Below are 17,199 nucleotides of genomic sequence, written 5' to 3'. Positions count from 1 at the left end.
TGACTAATAATAGTAGTCTGAGTGAAGTAAACTATTCCAATATCTCAGGGGCTGCCCCAGAGAAGAGGGAGTTAAGCTATTCTCCAAAGCCCCTGAAGGCAGGACAAGAAGCAATGGATGGAAACTAACCAAGGAGAGAAGCAACCTAGAACTAAGGAGAAACTTCCTGACAGTCAGAACAATTAACCAGTGGAACAACCTGCCTCCAGAAGTTGTGAATGCTCCAACACTGGAAGTTTTTAAGAAGAGACTGGACAGCCATTTGTCCGAAATGGTATAGGGTTTCCTGCCTGAGCAGGGGGTTGGACTAGAAGACCTCCAAGGTCCCTTCCAACTTTACTATTATTATTATTACATTGTTTATCTACTTTGGACCCGCTATGATGGCTGAATGTCTGTGGCTCCACGTTATTCGGGACTAAGGCTACGAGGACAGCTAAACCCGGCCATTAAAAATATCCCAGTTTATCGAGACGTGTGAACGAGGCCCGTACAGTCCTGAACTTAACAATCACAACGGGGACCAGAATTTCCCTTGCTTAGCAAAATGGCTTTTAAGCGAGTCGCATCCAATTTCATTGACCTGATTTGCCAGGGTTGTTAAGCGAATCTTTCCAGTTGTTAAGTGAATTGGGCGGTCATTAAGTGAATCTGGCCACCCCTGTTGACTTTGCTTGTCGGAAACCGGCCAGGAAAGTTGCAAACGGCGATCACGTAAAGCCGGGATGCTTCAAAACATCGTAAATACAGGCCAGGTGCCAAGTACCCAAATTTTTATCATAGAACTGCAACAGTTGTAAATGTGACTTATGTCCATTTTTCACACTTGTGACGGTTGCACGGTCACCTGATTTGCATTTGGATGCTTGGCAACTGACTCACATTTATGACGGTTGCAGTGTCCCAGGGTTACGTTATCCCCTTTTGCGACTTGCTGACAAGCAAAATCAGTGGGGGAAACCAGAATCACTTAACCGTTGGGTTATTATTCATTTAAGAATTGCAGTGATTCACTTAACAAATGTGGCAAGAAAGGTCATAAAATGGGGCAAAATTCGCTAAACAAATGTCTCATGTAGCAACAGAAAATTTGGCCTCCATTGTGGCCTCTCAATCCAGCACATAAGCAGATCCATCTTGCCAAGAATGCCTTCTGGGGCATCTGAGTTTGCGAAACAGACATGGGTGCAAAATGCATTTTTTGCTCGGCCACCCACAAGCCTGGGAAGGAGGAGGTAACCGCCCAGCATTGGCCAACTCAAATGCCAGCTTTTGTTTGCTTGTGGGCCAGCCCCGGGGGGGGGGGGCAGAAAGGGACAAAGACCATCCCATTGTCGTAGGTCACGGACACGCGGATTCGGCTCACTCAGGCTTTTATCAGCAGGGCGGCTTAAATTGATGTCGGGCAGAAAGCTTTTCATCTTGGGCAAAACCCGTTTGTGAACCTTGCAAATAAGTGGTGGGACGGTTGCTTTTTCAACCCAGGTGCAAAAGCTTCTTGGCACAGAGGCCGGAAAAACTTCGCGTTGACTTGGCCAGTTGGGATTTTACGCCCTGAATGGGTCATCTCGTTCTTTCCAAATCAGAGTTTCCACGCTGAACAGTTAGAAGATCACACTCACCATTGGGGTGGCTGCCTTTTCTGGGTCCAGATTTCCATGCAATTGGACGTTCCTCAAAAGACGTTCTGGGGCTAGTCCGCCTTTGCTGCTTTGCCTTCGGATATTCTAGGGCGAGAAACCAAAAGCACCAAGGGAAATGAGAACGCGACAGTCTTTAAAAACAAAATAGGAATCCCAGGTGCCCCCCCCCCTAAAATCAAGCAGGATGGCAGTACGGACCCCAAAAAGTCACTTGGGAAGTTGGTGAACTTAAAAAAAAAAGTGAAAATAAGAATGTCATTTTTAAGGCTTAGGAGGATCCATGGGTCCCTTTGCGCCCCAGCTTCCAAGTGCATCAATTTAGTAAAAATATAATCTAGGGCACAACTGTGTTAACTTTAGGATAGGTGGACTTCAACTCCCAGAATTCCCCAGCCAGCATCTTAAAGTTGCCATGGTGGAAAAACTCTAATTTAGGGCACAGCTCTGCAAAAGAAAGATAGGAAGAATCCTAAAAAAAAACCAAAACCCAACCCACTTCTTAGACATGTTTGGCCTTGGTTATAAATATTCACAATGTAAAACCTTGGATTCAGAGAGCTTTCCAAATATTCCCGCAAATAAACTCTTATCTTCAGCCCAGTTTTCAAGGATTCGGATGGAGGTGTTTTGTTTTTTTTAAACCATACTCAAGATCTCTTTTGAAGCTACCCTTGTTGTAGATGGAGCTGTTGACAATTTTTCTCCTTTTTGAGGAGATGAAAGGAGATCAATACCACTGGCTTGAGTTTCAAATTCTACTTTAGGCTTATGCCATTTTTAAAATTTATTTATTAGATTTTTTTTAATGCCGCCGTTATTACTTTATACATAACTCAGGATGGCAAATATATCTAATAACTCCTTTCTTCTCTTATTTTGCCCAAAATAACAATCCTGTGAGGAGAGGGACCGGTTAAAGTCACCCAAGCGGCATTCATGCCTAAGGTGAGACTAGAACTCACAGTCTCCTGGTGATTGGCCCAAAGTCACCCAGCCAGCTTTCATGCCTAAGGTGGGACTAGAACTCACTGGACTGCTAGTAATTGGCCCAAAGTCACCCAGTTGGCTCTTATGACTAAGGCAGGACTAGAACTCCCAGTCTTGGCCCTAAGTCACCCAGCTGGCTTTCTAGCTTAAGGTAGGACTGGAACTCACCATCTCCTGATGATTGGTCCAAATTTACCACCAAGCTTTTGTCCCTAAAGCGGGAATAGAACTCACCATTGCCTGGTGATTGGCCTAAAGTCACCCAGCACTTTTCATGCAAAAGCCGGACTAGAACTCCCAGTCTCCTGGTTTCCAGCCCCACAACTTAACCAACTACACCAAACCGGCTCTCCAATTATTTTCCAGTTTAACTTCTGCCTCCAGTATTTCCTGCCAATCTCCCATCCACATATTAACCAGACCCAATCCTACTTAGCTTCCAAGCTTAACCAGTTAGTGCTATTATCTGAAAGGACATTTTCCTGCATGCCAGGCGACGTTTTGAACAGGATCCCTATTTTTGGTCTAGCATCGTTGTTCTTGGTTTAACTCTCATTATGCGCCAAAGGGTTGGGCAGGAGGAGGAACTATACCGGGGTAGGCAACCTTGGCTCTTTTATGACTCGTGGACTTCAACTCCCAGAATTCCTGAGCCAGCCTGGCTCAGCTTGGAAACCTCTCCCTTTTCCCTCAGCGTGGCTGGCTCAGGAATTCTGGGAGTTGAAGTCCACGAGTCATAAAAGAGCCAAGGTTGCCTACTCCTGAACTATATGATATGATGGAAACATGCTTGGACAGGTCTCAGAAATTGCTACGGCCTGGATTCCTTCGCTCCATAGGTCCTCTGTTTAGCATATCCGCTCCTGTTTCTCTGCAGGATTTGTGATTTTTAAATACACACATATATATTATAAAACCCCACGGGGCTTCTTTTCCATCCGAAAATGAAGCAAGCCTTCAGCAAAAGAAGGTGGTCTGTTTTGCATCAATTAATAGGGCTGCAATGGACGTATAATGGCTTCTTAAAGGCAGCCTTTGTACAATTTGGAAAAAGAAGTGGCTGCTTCAGTTTCTCACCGCAAAAATAAGAAGCTCCTTTGGCAGCTTCCAAACTTGGTTACGGCTGCGTCTTACTGATGATGTGCAGGCATCTGATCTTATAGACTATAAACTGCAAAATCTTTTTTTGGGGGGGGGGGGTGCAAAAAGACAGCTAATTTCTACATGCAACTTAAAAAAAGTGGTTCTATTGGACAGAATATATATATTTTAATGGTCTATAATCAGTAAGTGGAGGAGAAAAAAAAAACTTCAAATAACGAATCTTGGCTCTCGGTCTGGCCTTGACAGTTTTGGATGTGGCTGTTGTTGGTTTCATTAAATTTATGATAGCCACCCACTCCAGCAGCCTCAGCAGCAGCTTAGACCGCCACATTAGCAAAGGCCTTAAAGCTGGCTAACTTGCAGCTGTTTATGCATAATTAACCTCATCTGCCTACAATTTAGATTCCCTCCCTGGAGAGGGGGGGGAAATGAGGCTGGTGCCGGGAGACATATTGCATCGCATAATTGCAACACTTCCACAATCACCTTTGTGGAAGGGGGGGGGTGTTTGTAGAATAAGGCCTTGCCTTAAGTGCCTTAAGAAGCCTCGGTTAAGCCAGAAAGCCTTGGAGGCTGGAGAAAGCTGGACCGTTTAGTTTGTTAAGGCCCCGTTAGAGTTAATTTGCGAAAGAATTCTTTATTTTATGCTTTTACGCTCACATTTCTTCTTTCCGGGTCCATCACTTGTTTGGTTATTTAGCCAAGTTGCTACCTGAGTCCCGGGTGGCTCGCTGTGGAAAACAAACAAGACAATACAGGTGACTTTTTTCCACTGCCATTGCAACTTTGAACAACCACTAAATGGACAGTTGTAAGTCAAGGGCTGCTGCAGGGATAAAGCTACTGGAGTCAGCGGATGACCCTAGCAAGGAGTGTCCACTCAGATATAAACAACCCACCTAAACAGTTCCAAACTACAGTAAAGGAACTGATAACCAAATTGAGCTGAATCGTAATAGGTCTAACTTTGAAAATTCAGTATATCCAGGCTGCCTCACAAGGCCCTGCGGTGGTGGGGCAATCTAGCAAAGCCACAAATAAATAAATATTCAAGGGGAGAGGGGATAGGAGTTGGGGTGGGGGCTATGAGCCTAACCCAAGGATAGGCAACCTTGGCTCTTTTATGTCTGGTGGACTTCAATTCCCAGAATTCCTGAGCCAGCATGGCTCAGCTTGGAAACCTCTCCCTTTTCCCTAAGCATGGCTGGCTCAGGAATTCTGGGAGTTGAAGTCCACCAGTCATAAAAGAGCCAAGACTGCCTATCCCTGCCTTAATGCGTCTTTTTAATAAATATAAGACCCGGTCTTATTTTTGGGCAAACACAGGGTATAAGCCAGGGGTAGGCAACCTTGGCTCTTTTATGACTGGCAGACTTCAACTCCCAGAATTCCTGAGCCAGCATGGCTCAGCTTGGAAACCTCTCCCTTTCCCCTCAGCACGGCTGGCTCAGGAATTCTGGGAGTTGAAGTCCACGAGTCATAAAAGAGCCAAGGTTGCCTACCCCTGGCCTAACCTGAACAATTGGAAGAGAAGAATTAAAATGTTTGAGAATTTAGGAAATATCTTCTCCTCCTTTCCCATCCTTCTCCATCCCTTCTCCTTCATCCCTTGCTCTTCTTCACTCCTCCTCCTCCCTTTCTCCTTTTCCATCCTTTTCCATCCTTTCTCCTTCATCCATTCTTCCCCCTCCTCCTCCTCCCTTTCTCCTTTCTCATCCTTCCCCTTCTCCATCCTTTTTCCTTCATCCATTCTTCTTCTTCCCCCTCCTCCTCCTCCCTTTCTCCTTTCCCATCCCTTCTCCTTCATCCCTTCTCCTCCTTCTTTCCCCCTCCTCCTCCCCTTCTTCTTTCCCATCCTTCCCCTTCTCCATCCTTTCTCCTTCATCCATTATTCTCCTTCTTTCCCCCCCCCCTCCTCTGCCTCCTCCAGATCTGGAGCTAGGAAAATCAAATTTTGAACAGAGTGCATCTGCTCCTGGTTATCCTTTCCTTGCCATAAGCTTGGAACCAGGGAAGTTCAAAATGGCCCCTTGAATTTGGACCGCAGAGAAGCCTCCAGCTAGCTTCCATGCAGTGAGATTAGCCCTCCGTTGAAGGCCTTCAGGAAGAGCCTGGTTGCCTTTGAAGGAAGGAAAAGGGCTTAGAGGTGGGAGGCCTTATGGAATGTATGGCATCTTTCTTTGTGGGGGTGTACACTGCTCGGAGCAGTGTTTCTCAAGCACAACAACTTTAAGGTATGTGGCCATCAACTCCCAGATTTCCCCAGCCACTGGCTTAGAGGCATCGTTTTGCATTCAGCCTGTCTTAACCTGCAAGGGGGGGGGGGAAGAGGCTGAAAGAGGCTCGTTCTTTCTCAATTCCTTCTTTTACTCAATTTTCCTCTTCTGCCGAGAACCTCAGGCCAGGTTGTTGTTCTCCTCCCCCCCCCACATCATTTAAGGTTGCAAGTTTGGGTTTTTTTCCCCTTCCTTCTGATGACCAACTTCCTCTGGTTCTTGAAATCTCATAAACCCGGGATATTGCAACTATCGTAAATATAAGTCCATTGCTATATGGCTGAATTTTGATCCTGTGATCAACGGGGATGCTGCTGCAACGGTCATTAAGTCACGTTTTTCAGGGCCGTTGTAACTTTGCACGGTCACGAAATGAACTGTTGTAACTCAAGGACGACCTGTAGATATAAATAAAGATGCCGCAGGATGCCCAGACTGGCAGAGAGCAATTTTTATCCGATAGCCTTGGGGAGAAATAGTGTTTTGGGTGAGGATTAGAACCCAGGACTGAGAACGTGCCCCCCCCAACAGCCTCCCCCCCTCAGATGTTTTGCCTACAGCGTTTATCTATCTCAAACCCCGGATGTCAGAACATAAACTAAAATTCTCTCAAGGAAGCTGTTTTTAGCAGCAACCTTGAATGCTTTAAAACATGACCTTCCTCTAAGTCACAATAGAATAATGTTTTTCAATCTCCCAGAATTCCCCAGTCAAGGGGGAAGTCCACCCATTTTCAAGTTGCCTGAGGTTGAGACACACTGCAATAGAAGAATACACACACACACACACACACACACACACACACACACACACACACACAGGTCCTATGTGGAAAGACTGTGAAAGACATATTTGCAACTAAAATATTTCTTCTCTCCCAAGTTAGAATAAAGTAGAGGTTCTTTACCTCAGGACTAGTGGACTTCAACTCCCAGAATTCCCCAGCCAGCCAAGGGGGAAGTCCACCCATTTTCAAGTTGCTTGAGGTTGAGACACACTGCAATAGAAGAATACACACACACACACACACACACACACACACACACACACACACACACACACACAAAAGGTCCTATGTAGAAAGACTACGAAAGACATATTTGCAACTAAAATATTTCTTCTCTCCAAGTCAGAATAAAGTAGAGGTTCTTTACCTCAGGACTAGTGGACTTCAACTCCCAGAATTCCCCAGCCAGCAGGGCTGGCTAGGGAATTCTGGGAGTTGAAGTCCACCCATCTTAAAGTTGCTGAGGTTGAGACACACTGCAGTAGAAGAATTCACTAAAACAAAAGTCCCAGGATGGGCAGACTGAGAGAGAATACTTGCAACTAAATTATTTTTCTTCAAGTCAGAATAGAGTAGAATAGTGTTTCTCAACTCAGCAAGATGGCTGGCTAGGGAATTCTGGGAATCGAAGCCCACAAATCGTCACGTTGCTGAGGTTGACACACACTTTGTGACACATACGAAGAAAGTCCTGGGATGGGAAGATTGTGAGGGAATATTTACAAGTAAAATCTTTCACCGGGTATCTCAGCCGCTTATACACCTCTGCCGCAGGGCCTCTTTGGGAATTAACTCAGAGGTGGCTCCTATTTGAGTAATGCTGGGAAGAAAAAATATTGTAATTTGGCCTCCCTGTTCTTTGAGGGCTGGTCGGTTTCAAGGCAATTGTCTCTTCTCACCTTCCTTCTGAAGTCTTGGGATAATTGGGTGGGAAGTAAAGTCAGTCTGCTGATGTTTTAATCCAGGGGTGGGGAATGAGGGCTCCTTTGATGACTTGTGGACTTCAACTCCCAGAATTCCTGAGCCAGCCAACTTCAGATGGGTTGGATCAAGGCTCCTGTCATCTCCAGTCTACGAAGAAAGGAATCCTGTTGGGATCTTTGAACTTCCAAAAATCCTGTTGGAATTTTTGAGAGTTGGTGCCATCAGTCACAGTTGAGCAGTTTCTTCTTTTTGTAGCTTTTCCTTCCTTCCTTCCTTCCTTCCTTCCTTCCTTCCTTCCTTCCTTCCTTCCTTCCTTCCTTCCTTCCTTCTTCGCTCCCTCCCTCCCTTCCTCCCCCACCTTCCTTCTTTCCTTCCTTCCTTCTCTCCCTCCTTCTTTCTTCCTCCCTCCCTCCCCACCTTCCTTCCCTCCTTCCTTCCTCACTCTCTTCCTTCCTTCCCACATCCATCTCTTTGTTCCTCCCTTTCTTTTTCTTTCTCTTTCTCTTACATTCGCTTTTTCTACTTTTCTCTCTCTTTACTTTTCTCTTTCTTTCCTTTCTTTTTCTCTGTCTCTTTTTCTTTCTCTCTATTTTTGTTTTCTAATTTTCTTTTCTATCTTTCCTTCCTCCTTCCTTCCTTTTTTCCTTAATTTCATTATTTTTCTTTCTTCCTCCCTCTTCCTCTCTCTCTATACACACACACACACACACACACACACACACACACACTCCACTTTGCCAACTGGTTCCCTGGCGCTGAGGAGTTTCTGGGCACCTTGCCTTGCAAGAATCTCCCTTCTTGCTATCCAGTTGGGAGATGAAAGCTGCCCCTCCTCCTCCTCCTTCCCCCCCCTCCCCAATTTGGAGGGATTTACCTGGGAACAAAGCCCTCAGTGCCAGCCTGGAATCTCAAGCAGCTGCTACTTGCTCAGCTGCTGCGGGCCTTTCATATCCTGCATCGCCTCCTCCCTTCACCCCCCCATCGCTGTAGAGGCAAAGAACAGCTTTATTTCTCTCCTGCCTCCCCCCCCCCCCGCCGCCCCTCTACCCCAGCACATATTTATTCAAGATTGCCTTAAGAGGGGCCAGAGGCATATAATAACTGTCTGACATTGTATAGGAGAAAGGGGAAGGATGTTGGCTGGGCTGGAGTGAATTTGCCAGTTTACCACATCCAGAGGGGAAGACAGAAGATTCTTTCTCTTATAGTTGGAGGCCTGGATAATACACTCTGCTTTCAAAAGCACTTTGGAAATACTTGTCCCTGTACAGGATTCTGCGTATTTCCACAGTCAAGAAGGGAAGATTTTAACAGGACTGCAAAACAAGCCCATTTGACCATCCCTTGGCTTGGGTGCAGTTTTTAGCACTGCATGCATGGATGCAAAATTAAGACCCTCTTTCCTTTTCTTTTCAAATACTTAAAAGGGAACGCCTAGAAATCTAGACTGGCAGTTTTAGCACCTGGCAGCTGCAGTTTTAGCACCTGGCCTAGTTAGCTCTTGGATGGGAGACCACTGGGAAATTCCCGAATGTAGGTGAACTTGGAAAGACAAGGCAAGCACCCTGAAAGAAAGCAATGCCAAGTCCAGGGGCATCTCTGTGGAATTGATTTTGACTGAAAAGACATGACTCGTTTTACAGCCTCCTCTTTGCCAAAAGGGAATGATGGTTACTCTTTTGAACTGTGCTTTTAACTGCGTTTTAAATTTGTTTTAAAAAACTGATGGTTTTTAATTGTACTTTTGGTCACGTTTTTATATTATTTTATGATGTTATTTGTAAACTGCCCAAGAGTCACTTAGTGAGATGGATTGTGTAGAAACTAGAGATAGATAGATAGATAGATAGATAGATAGATAGATAGATAGATAGATAGATAGAAATGGATGAGTGAATGGATGGATGGGTAGATGGATGGATGGACAATAGGGGAATGGATAGATGGATGGATAGGTAGATAGATAGATAGACAGACAGACAGATAGATAGATAGCAAGGGATGAGTGGATGGATGGATGGACAATAGAGGAATGGATAGATAGATAGATAGATAGATAGATAGCAATGGATGAGTGGATGGATGGATGGACAATAGGGGAATAGATAGATAGATAGATAGATAGATAGATAGATAGATAGATAGATAGATAGATAGCAATGGATGAGTGGATGGATGGATGGACAATAGGGGAATAAATAGATGGATGGATGATAGATAGATAGATAGATAGACAGACAGACAGATAGATAGATAGCAAGGGATGAGTGGATGGATGGATGGACAATAGAGGAATGGATAGATAGATAGATAGATAGACAGATAGATAGATAGATAGATAGATAGCAATGGATGAGTGGATGGATGGATGGACAATAGGGGAATAGATAGATAGATAGATAGATAGATAGATAGATAGATAGATAGATAGCAATGGATGAGTGGATGGATGGATGGACAATAGGGGAATAAATAGATGGATGGATGATAGATAGATAGATAGATAGATAGATAGATAGATAGATAGATAGATAGATAGATAGCAATGGATGAGTGGATGGATGGATGGACAATAGGGGAATAGATGGATGGATGATAGATAGATAGATAGATAGATAGATAGATAGATAGATAGATAGATAGATAGATAGATAGCAATGGATGAGTGGATGGATGGATGGACAATAGAGGAATGGATAGATGGATGGATGGATGGATAGATAGATAGATAGATAGATAGATAGATAGATAGATAGATAGATAGATAGATAGCAGTGGACGAGTGGATGGATGGATGAATGGACAATAAGGAATGGATAGATGGATAATGAATGGGTGATAGACAGACAGACAGACACTACATGCCTATTGCAGCAGCTGTGGTCTCATTGACAAACGTAACCTTTTGCAAGTGATCAGGCTACCTCTGGGGGAGAACTTAAGTGATCCTTCCATGTTGCATCCAGCAGCTCAGAAGAGAAGCTGAGAAGATCTCCCCAAAGTGCCAGAGTCTGAACAGGTGCTGACCCCAAGTAGACCTATTAACTACCCAGGGAGGAACTGCGGGAATTGCAAATTAATACCATTTCATTTTCATTTAAATTTAAATTTGTCCCTTCCCTCAAAGCATTCCCATTTCTATAATTCTGCAAGCTGAGCAGCGGCTACCGCTGGGCTCAGCACCAAATGCTGGGTCGCTGGATGTGTGCAAGCTGAAAAATTTGAAGGGTTTGGCGGCGTGCGCCGCTGGCCTTTTGAATGGAGACCTCAGACGTGGCCAAGGATGTGGTTTGTGGAGAAGAAACTAGGCAGCTTTCTGTTGCAAAGAGAAGGCAGAATAAAATGATGTGCATTTTCCATTTCAAACGGGCTCTTTAACTGGACCGGCTGCCAGATATTTTTAGCAAGGCTGAAGGAAAGGAAGCTGATATTAATCTCCAGCTACAAAACTGGGAAGGCAGCCGGGCTTTTCAGCTGCAAAGTCCCAGCATCCAAGGACAGAAAACGGGCAGCTTGCACGTTTTGTGAGTAAATTTGGCTTACCCATCCAAAATTTCGCAGAACAAAAAGGAAAGTTTTCTGTTCTTTTTTTTTTTTTAACGTGAAAAATGGACAGTCCTATCGTCTCTGTGAGGAATGACAGACTTCTCTTTGGATAGATGCAGAATCTAGAGCAGTGGTTCTCAACCTGTGGGTCGGGACCCCATTTGGGGTCGAACGACCATTTCACGGGGGTCGTCAAACAATGCAGTCCGCCATTTTTTTTCCTCTTTTCCTTAGCTGTGCTACTCCCTTTTATTCTATTGGCTTTTGAAAGCCAATAGAATAGACTCTCTTGAATAGAGTCTAATTCTATTGGCTTTCAAAAGCCAATAGGAATTGTCCAGGCTGTCTCTGCCCTGCTGAGCCCGCCAAAAGTCCCATTCTGCAAACGGTGCTGCACCAGTTGAGTAGTCCTCGACTTATGACCGGTTGAGTAGTCCTCGACTTACGACCGGTTGGGGGTCACGGCATTAAAAAGGTTGAGAACCACTGATCTAGAGTGTTTCTCGAGCTTGGCCATTTTAAATGGGGTAGACTTCAACTCCCAGGATTCCCCAGCCAGCCAATGGCTGGCTGGGGAATTCTGGGAGTTGAAGTCCACCCATCTTAAAGTCCCTTTTCTTCCTTTATGGGGGAGTTGCAATTCAGGTCCCCCGCTTTGCTTCTCCTGACCCAAACTTCTGTGGATTGCAGTAACCACAGCAATGGGGCAGCTTCCTAAGGCTGTAATTGCCTGAAAAATTCATAAGGCAACAGCACCAAAAACCTGATCCAAATTAGACAGAAGGACCAGTTTAGGCTATCTGGCTAAACTGGCCCTCTGAAGATTGCTCCAAACACTGGTTTGGAGAGAAGAAGCCAGGAACCAAGCAGAGGAAGCAACTGGTGATCCTATCACGGGATTTCTGGAAGGCCTTCATGCCAAACAGAGCTAGACTTTGAGCAAAACTTCTCCAGAACTTCCTTAGTCAAGCCAGGAGCTTCCGAGGTCCTCTGATGTTTGTTGAGTCCTTCTGATCGTCCTTTCTTCTCCCATGCAGGATGCCAGGCCAAGGTCCAGGTTTCTATGGTGGCCGAGATGGAGGTGGTTATGGGCCAGCAGGTGCCCATTTTCTGCTCTTACACAGGGATGGGAGAGCAGGATTACCTCCTGGTAGAATGGTTTACTGTGAGTATTCTGTGTTTGCCAAGGACAACAGGGCACGGGAGTGTTGGGGGGTCTCGGATGAAATCCCCCTCTCTCTAGGAGCAGAGGCTTTCCTTAAAGGTTGGAGAAATCCATAACTATGTAAAACTTCCAGCTGGACAAGAACGGGGAGCAGCGGCGTGTGGCGTACAACGAGAAGGGCAAGGTCGGCATGGACAGAGGAACGGAGTATACGGACCGCGTCTTCATGGATGCCAACAACAGCCTGGTCATCACTGCCATCGACGTGAACGATGAAAAATTCTTCTCTTGCCAAGTCACCAGCGGTTCCGGAAGTGACACTGGAAGGACTCAACTCAAGGTCTTCGGTAATAAGAGCATTTATATTGATTATTTATATCCCGCCAATACTATTTTTATAAATAACTCAAGGAAGCAGACATTTAGTACTCCTTCCTCCTTCTGTTTTCCCCACAAGAATCCTGCGAGGTGGGCTGAGCAGAGAGAATGGGACTGGCCCATTCATGGCTAATGTGGGACTAGAACTCCCACTCTCCTGGTGATTGGCTCAAAGTCTCCCCTCTGGCTTTTGTGCCTAGGGCAGAACTAGAATTCACAATCTCCTGTTGGTCCAAAGTCTCCCATCTGGCTTTCATGCCTAAGGCGGGACTAGAACTCACTGTCGCCTGCTGATTGGCTCAAAGTCTCCCATCTGGCTTTCATGCCTAAGGCAGGACTAGAACTCACTGTCGCCTGCTGATTGGCTGAAAGTCTCCCATCTGGCTTTCATGCCTAAGGCGGGACTAGAACTCACTGTCTCCTGCTGATTGGCTGAAAGTCTCCCATCTGGCTTTCATGCCTAAGGCGGGACTAGAACTCACTGTCGCCTGCTGATTGGCTCAAAGTCTCCCATCTGGCTTTCACGCTTCAGGTGGGACTAGAATTCCCTGTCTCCTGGTGATTAGCCCCAAGTCACCCCCTCCTCCATTTTAAGCTCTTCCTACAATTCCCAGTTTCTCTTTCCCATCTGCTGTGAACCCATATCTCCCCCATTCGCCTTCCTTCATTTGCTTTGCTCCTGCGAAGAGGTGCTTAAAAACAGCAGCTGTGTTTGCCCAGCACCTTCATTGCTGACAAACGGAAAACACTCCATCATTTCCCTTCTCTGATAAAACAGCAATGGCGGAATTTTAAATTCCTGGAATCTCCGCTCAGGTTTATTACTTTCCTGGGCAGTTTTTTTCTTTGAGTGGAAGGTTTGTTTTATCATTTTCAGCTCTCTGCCAGGCAAAAGCGTTGGTTTTTCAAGTGTAGGTCAGTCTTGGATCCATCCATCCATCCATCCATCCATCCATCCTTTTGCCGTCTCTCTGCATCTCTCTCTCTTTCTCTCTTTATAGATCCACCCGAACCACCAGAGCTGACACGTAACTCCGGGACCCTTTCTGTGACCGCTGACGTTGCTTTGGAGGTGAGCTTGTTTCTCTTTAAATGCAGGGAGTTCGTTTACAGGTGGTCCTCGACTTACAACAGTTCATTTACCGACCGTCTGAAGTTACGACGACCCTGAAAAAAGTGGCTTTTGACCGTTTTTCACGCTTGCAACCGTTTGCTGCCTCCGCTCTATGGTCACGTGATCAAAATTCCGACGCTTGGCAACTGGCGTGTACTTAGGACAGTTGCAGCATCCCCAGGATCACGTGATTCCCGTTTGCACCCTTCGGACAAGCAAAGTAAATGGGGACGCCAGATTTGTTTAACAACCGTGTTACTCTCTTATCAACTGCAGTGATGCCCTTAACAACTGCGGCAAGAAAAGTCTCAAGACGGGGCAAAACTCACTTAACAATTGTCTCGCTTAGCTGCAGAAATTGTGGTCTCAGGTTGAGGATTATCTGCTTTTGACCTGTTTTTTTTTTTTTTTTTTTTGGAGGGGTGGGAAGCACCGAAGTTGTTGTTCTTTATTAGTTTTTGAAAGTAAAAGAATTGCTATTTGCAAATGGTCTTTAAGGGCAGGAATGGGCCAGTGCAGGGGTAGGCAACCTTGGCTCTTTTATGACTGGTGGACTTCAACTCCCAGAATTCCTGAGCCAGCATGGCTCAGCATGGAAACCCCTCCCTTTTCCCTCAGCATGGCTGGCTCAGGAATTCTGGGAGTTGAAGTCCACCAGTCATAAAAGAGCCAAGGTTGCCTACCTCTGGGCCACTGTTAAATGGGCATGGGCTATAATTCAAAATTCAGAAGGTTGGGGGCTATAAAGTACGGGAGAACATATACAGGTGAACTTCAGTTGGTTTTGAGGAGGGGGGATTTTAAAGAGTCTTTGTTTCTTAGGATGGCCCCCTTTAACAGTTTTGAGCAATTCTATTCAGAGGGCTCCGAATTCTGTGTAAAAGAGACAGGAGTTACAAGTGCCCCATCTTAGTAGCCCACAGTTTACAAACATCTGTAAATATACAAAGGATGAGCAGATTCCCAGAGTGCATCTCCAGAGGTGAGAGGGTGCGTGTGAAAAAAAGTCAAGATGGAAGCTAGGATTAAGTTGCCCCATTTTTATAGGTGTGGCATTCATGATAAAAAGGCAAGGTTTTTGGTTGTGGAATAACAGGGGCCCTCTTGGCTTTTCACACATATACACCCACTATGGAAATCCCAGGACTTGCTAAGACCTTTCTAGCGGCTGTTTCTTGTCCTTCCTCAGATTGCAATGTGCACAGGCAAAAATGGTTACCCTGCACCAGCCATCAGCTGGTACAAAGATGGGCACCTTCTGAATATTACCACCGAACACAACAAAGGTAAAGAAGCTGTTCCTTCTTTGTTCATTGAGTTTAAGGAGGGACATCCAGGTCTTCCCCCAGAGGGGTCTCAGATTGACAGACCATAAAGAGATACTCTTTACTTGGCTGTTCGGACAATTTTGTACAATAGGAAAAAATGGCAGAGAGAGAGACAGACAGACAGACACACACACAGAGAGACAGACACACACAGAGAGAGACAGACAGAGAGAGAGAGAGAGAGAGAGAGACAGACAGACAGATAGACAGACTGATATGGATGAATGGATGAATGGAGAGATGGATGGAGGGAGAGAGAAAGATAGAGAGGAATAAATGGATGTTAGATGGATTGATGAATGGATAAATGGATGATAGATAGGATGGATAGAGAAAGACATAAAGATAGATAAGAAATATTAGATTAGATAATAAGATAGATAAGAGATAAAGATTAGATAGATAACGTAGATAAACTAAATTAGATCAGATAGATAGATTAGATAGATAGACAATAGCTAGAAGATAGATTAGATAAGTAAGATAGATAAATAAATTAGATAGGCAGATGGATGGACGAACAGGGATAGATTTTCAAGAATAGCCAGATCAGGCTGGGGCTGTGGAGAAAACAATTGCAAGCAACTGTTTTAAACAGGAACATCTATGCTTCTAAAGGAATTGCCCCATGCTCTGATACTCTCAACCTCAGCAAATTTAGGTTGTGTGGCCTTCAACTCCCAGAATTCCCCAGGTTGAGAAACACGGTTCTGATATGATGAGGGAGAGACCCACCACCCTTGTGTAAGAGGGGTGACTTGTCAATACACAGTTGCAGCTGCCCCCTTGATTTTTTTTTTCTGACACAAATACATCTGGAGCCCACAGAGGGATTTTAAAAAAAAACACACCTTCTGTCTGGACACACTGTGTGCAATCGGGACGTTCCCTGTTGTGAAGCTCATTTTTATTGTGTTGTCTTTCCACCCCCCCCCCCAGAACTCTACGAGGTGGTGAGGACAGTGAAAGAAGCCTCGGGACTATATTCCAGGTCCAGCACGCTTTACATGCGCCCCAAGAAGGAAGATAAAAACTCCACTTTCCAATGCAAAGTCAGCTACAAGATGCCGAACGGGAAAGTCGGCACCGAGGAATCACAGCCTTTCAATCTCACCTTGCACTGTAAGTGGGGGGGGAGCTGGGGGGTAGGGGGCTCTTGGTTTTGTTCTCCTGTAGCCCCCGCCCATCTTTCCAGCAGATGGGCAGTGCTGATCAATCACAGAATTCAAAATAACCACTGCTCTGGCTACTAACCGACCGTGGGCTTCTCCTGGACTTACCACTACAATTGAGCTCCCAAATTTCTGTTGCTAAAAGAAATAGTTAAGTGAGTTTTGTTCCATTTCACCAAGGTAAATCCCTGCGGTTGTTAAGTTAGTAACCTGGTTGTTAAGTGAAGTTGGCTTCCCCATTGACTTTGCTTCTCAAGAGGTTGCAAAAAGGGGTCACATGACCCCGGGGATGCCGCAACCGTCATAAATACGAACTAGTTGCTAAAGGATGTGGCTTTCAATATTATCTGCCCAAGATTTTGACGCAGCTTCTGGTTTTGTTAAAGATTCAACAGGATGAAGATAACCACAGTCTATTTAGGGATGGTGGATTCTAGTCCAGGGGTCTCCAAACGTGGCAACTTTAAGGCTGGGGACTTCAACTCCCAGAATTCCCATGGGTGGCTGAGGAATTCTGGGAGTTGAAGTCCACAAGTCTTAAAGTTGTCACGTTTGGAGACCCCTGGTCTAAACTATGAAATGGCTTTCCTGGATCTTTTTGTCTAGCAATTTTCTCTTGTAATAGGCAAGTTCAGCCTGGGTAAAAAAGCCCACCAGAGATGTGGAACCTCAACACCCAGAATCCTTAGCGGTGCATCTGCTGCTAGGAATTCTGGGAGTTGACACGCACCCCCTCTGGAGAAGGCCCAAGTTGGCAAAAGCAAGAATCATAACG

General features: G+C 45.3%; 1 protein-coding gene across 1 annotated transcript in view; it reads left to right on the top strand.

Annotated features, from left to right (window-relative positions):
- BCAM (basal cell adhesion molecule (Lutheran blood group)) overlaps positions 1-17,199 on the top strand; it is a 60,639-nt gene that overhangs the window by 30,728 nt on the left and 12,712 nt on the right. The window contains exons 2-6 of the mRNA XM_039352229.1: positions 12,305-12,432; positions 12,566-12,779; positions 13,812-13,882; positions 15,114-15,210; positions 16,192-16,374. Coding sequence (XP_039208163.1) covers positions 12,305-12,432; positions 12,566-12,779; positions 13,812-13,882; positions 15,114-15,210; positions 16,192-16,374 — 693 coding nt within the window. The remainder of the gene's footprint in view (positions 1-12,304; positions 12,433-12,565; positions 12,780-13,811; positions 13,883-15,113; positions 15,211-16,191; positions 16,375-17,199) is intronic.

The sequence above is a fragment of the Crotalus tigris genome, unplaced genomic scaffold (assembly GCF_016545835.1).
Source record: "Crotalus tigris isolate CLP2741 ecotype Arizona unplaced genomic scaffold, ASM1654583v1 scf7180000018413.2111637, whole genome shotgun sequence".
Lineage (NCBI taxonomy): Eukaryota > Metazoa > Chordata > Lepidosauria > Squamata > Viperidae > Crotalus > Crotalus tigris.
This window is presented reverse-complemented; position numbering and strand designations above follow the sequence as displayed.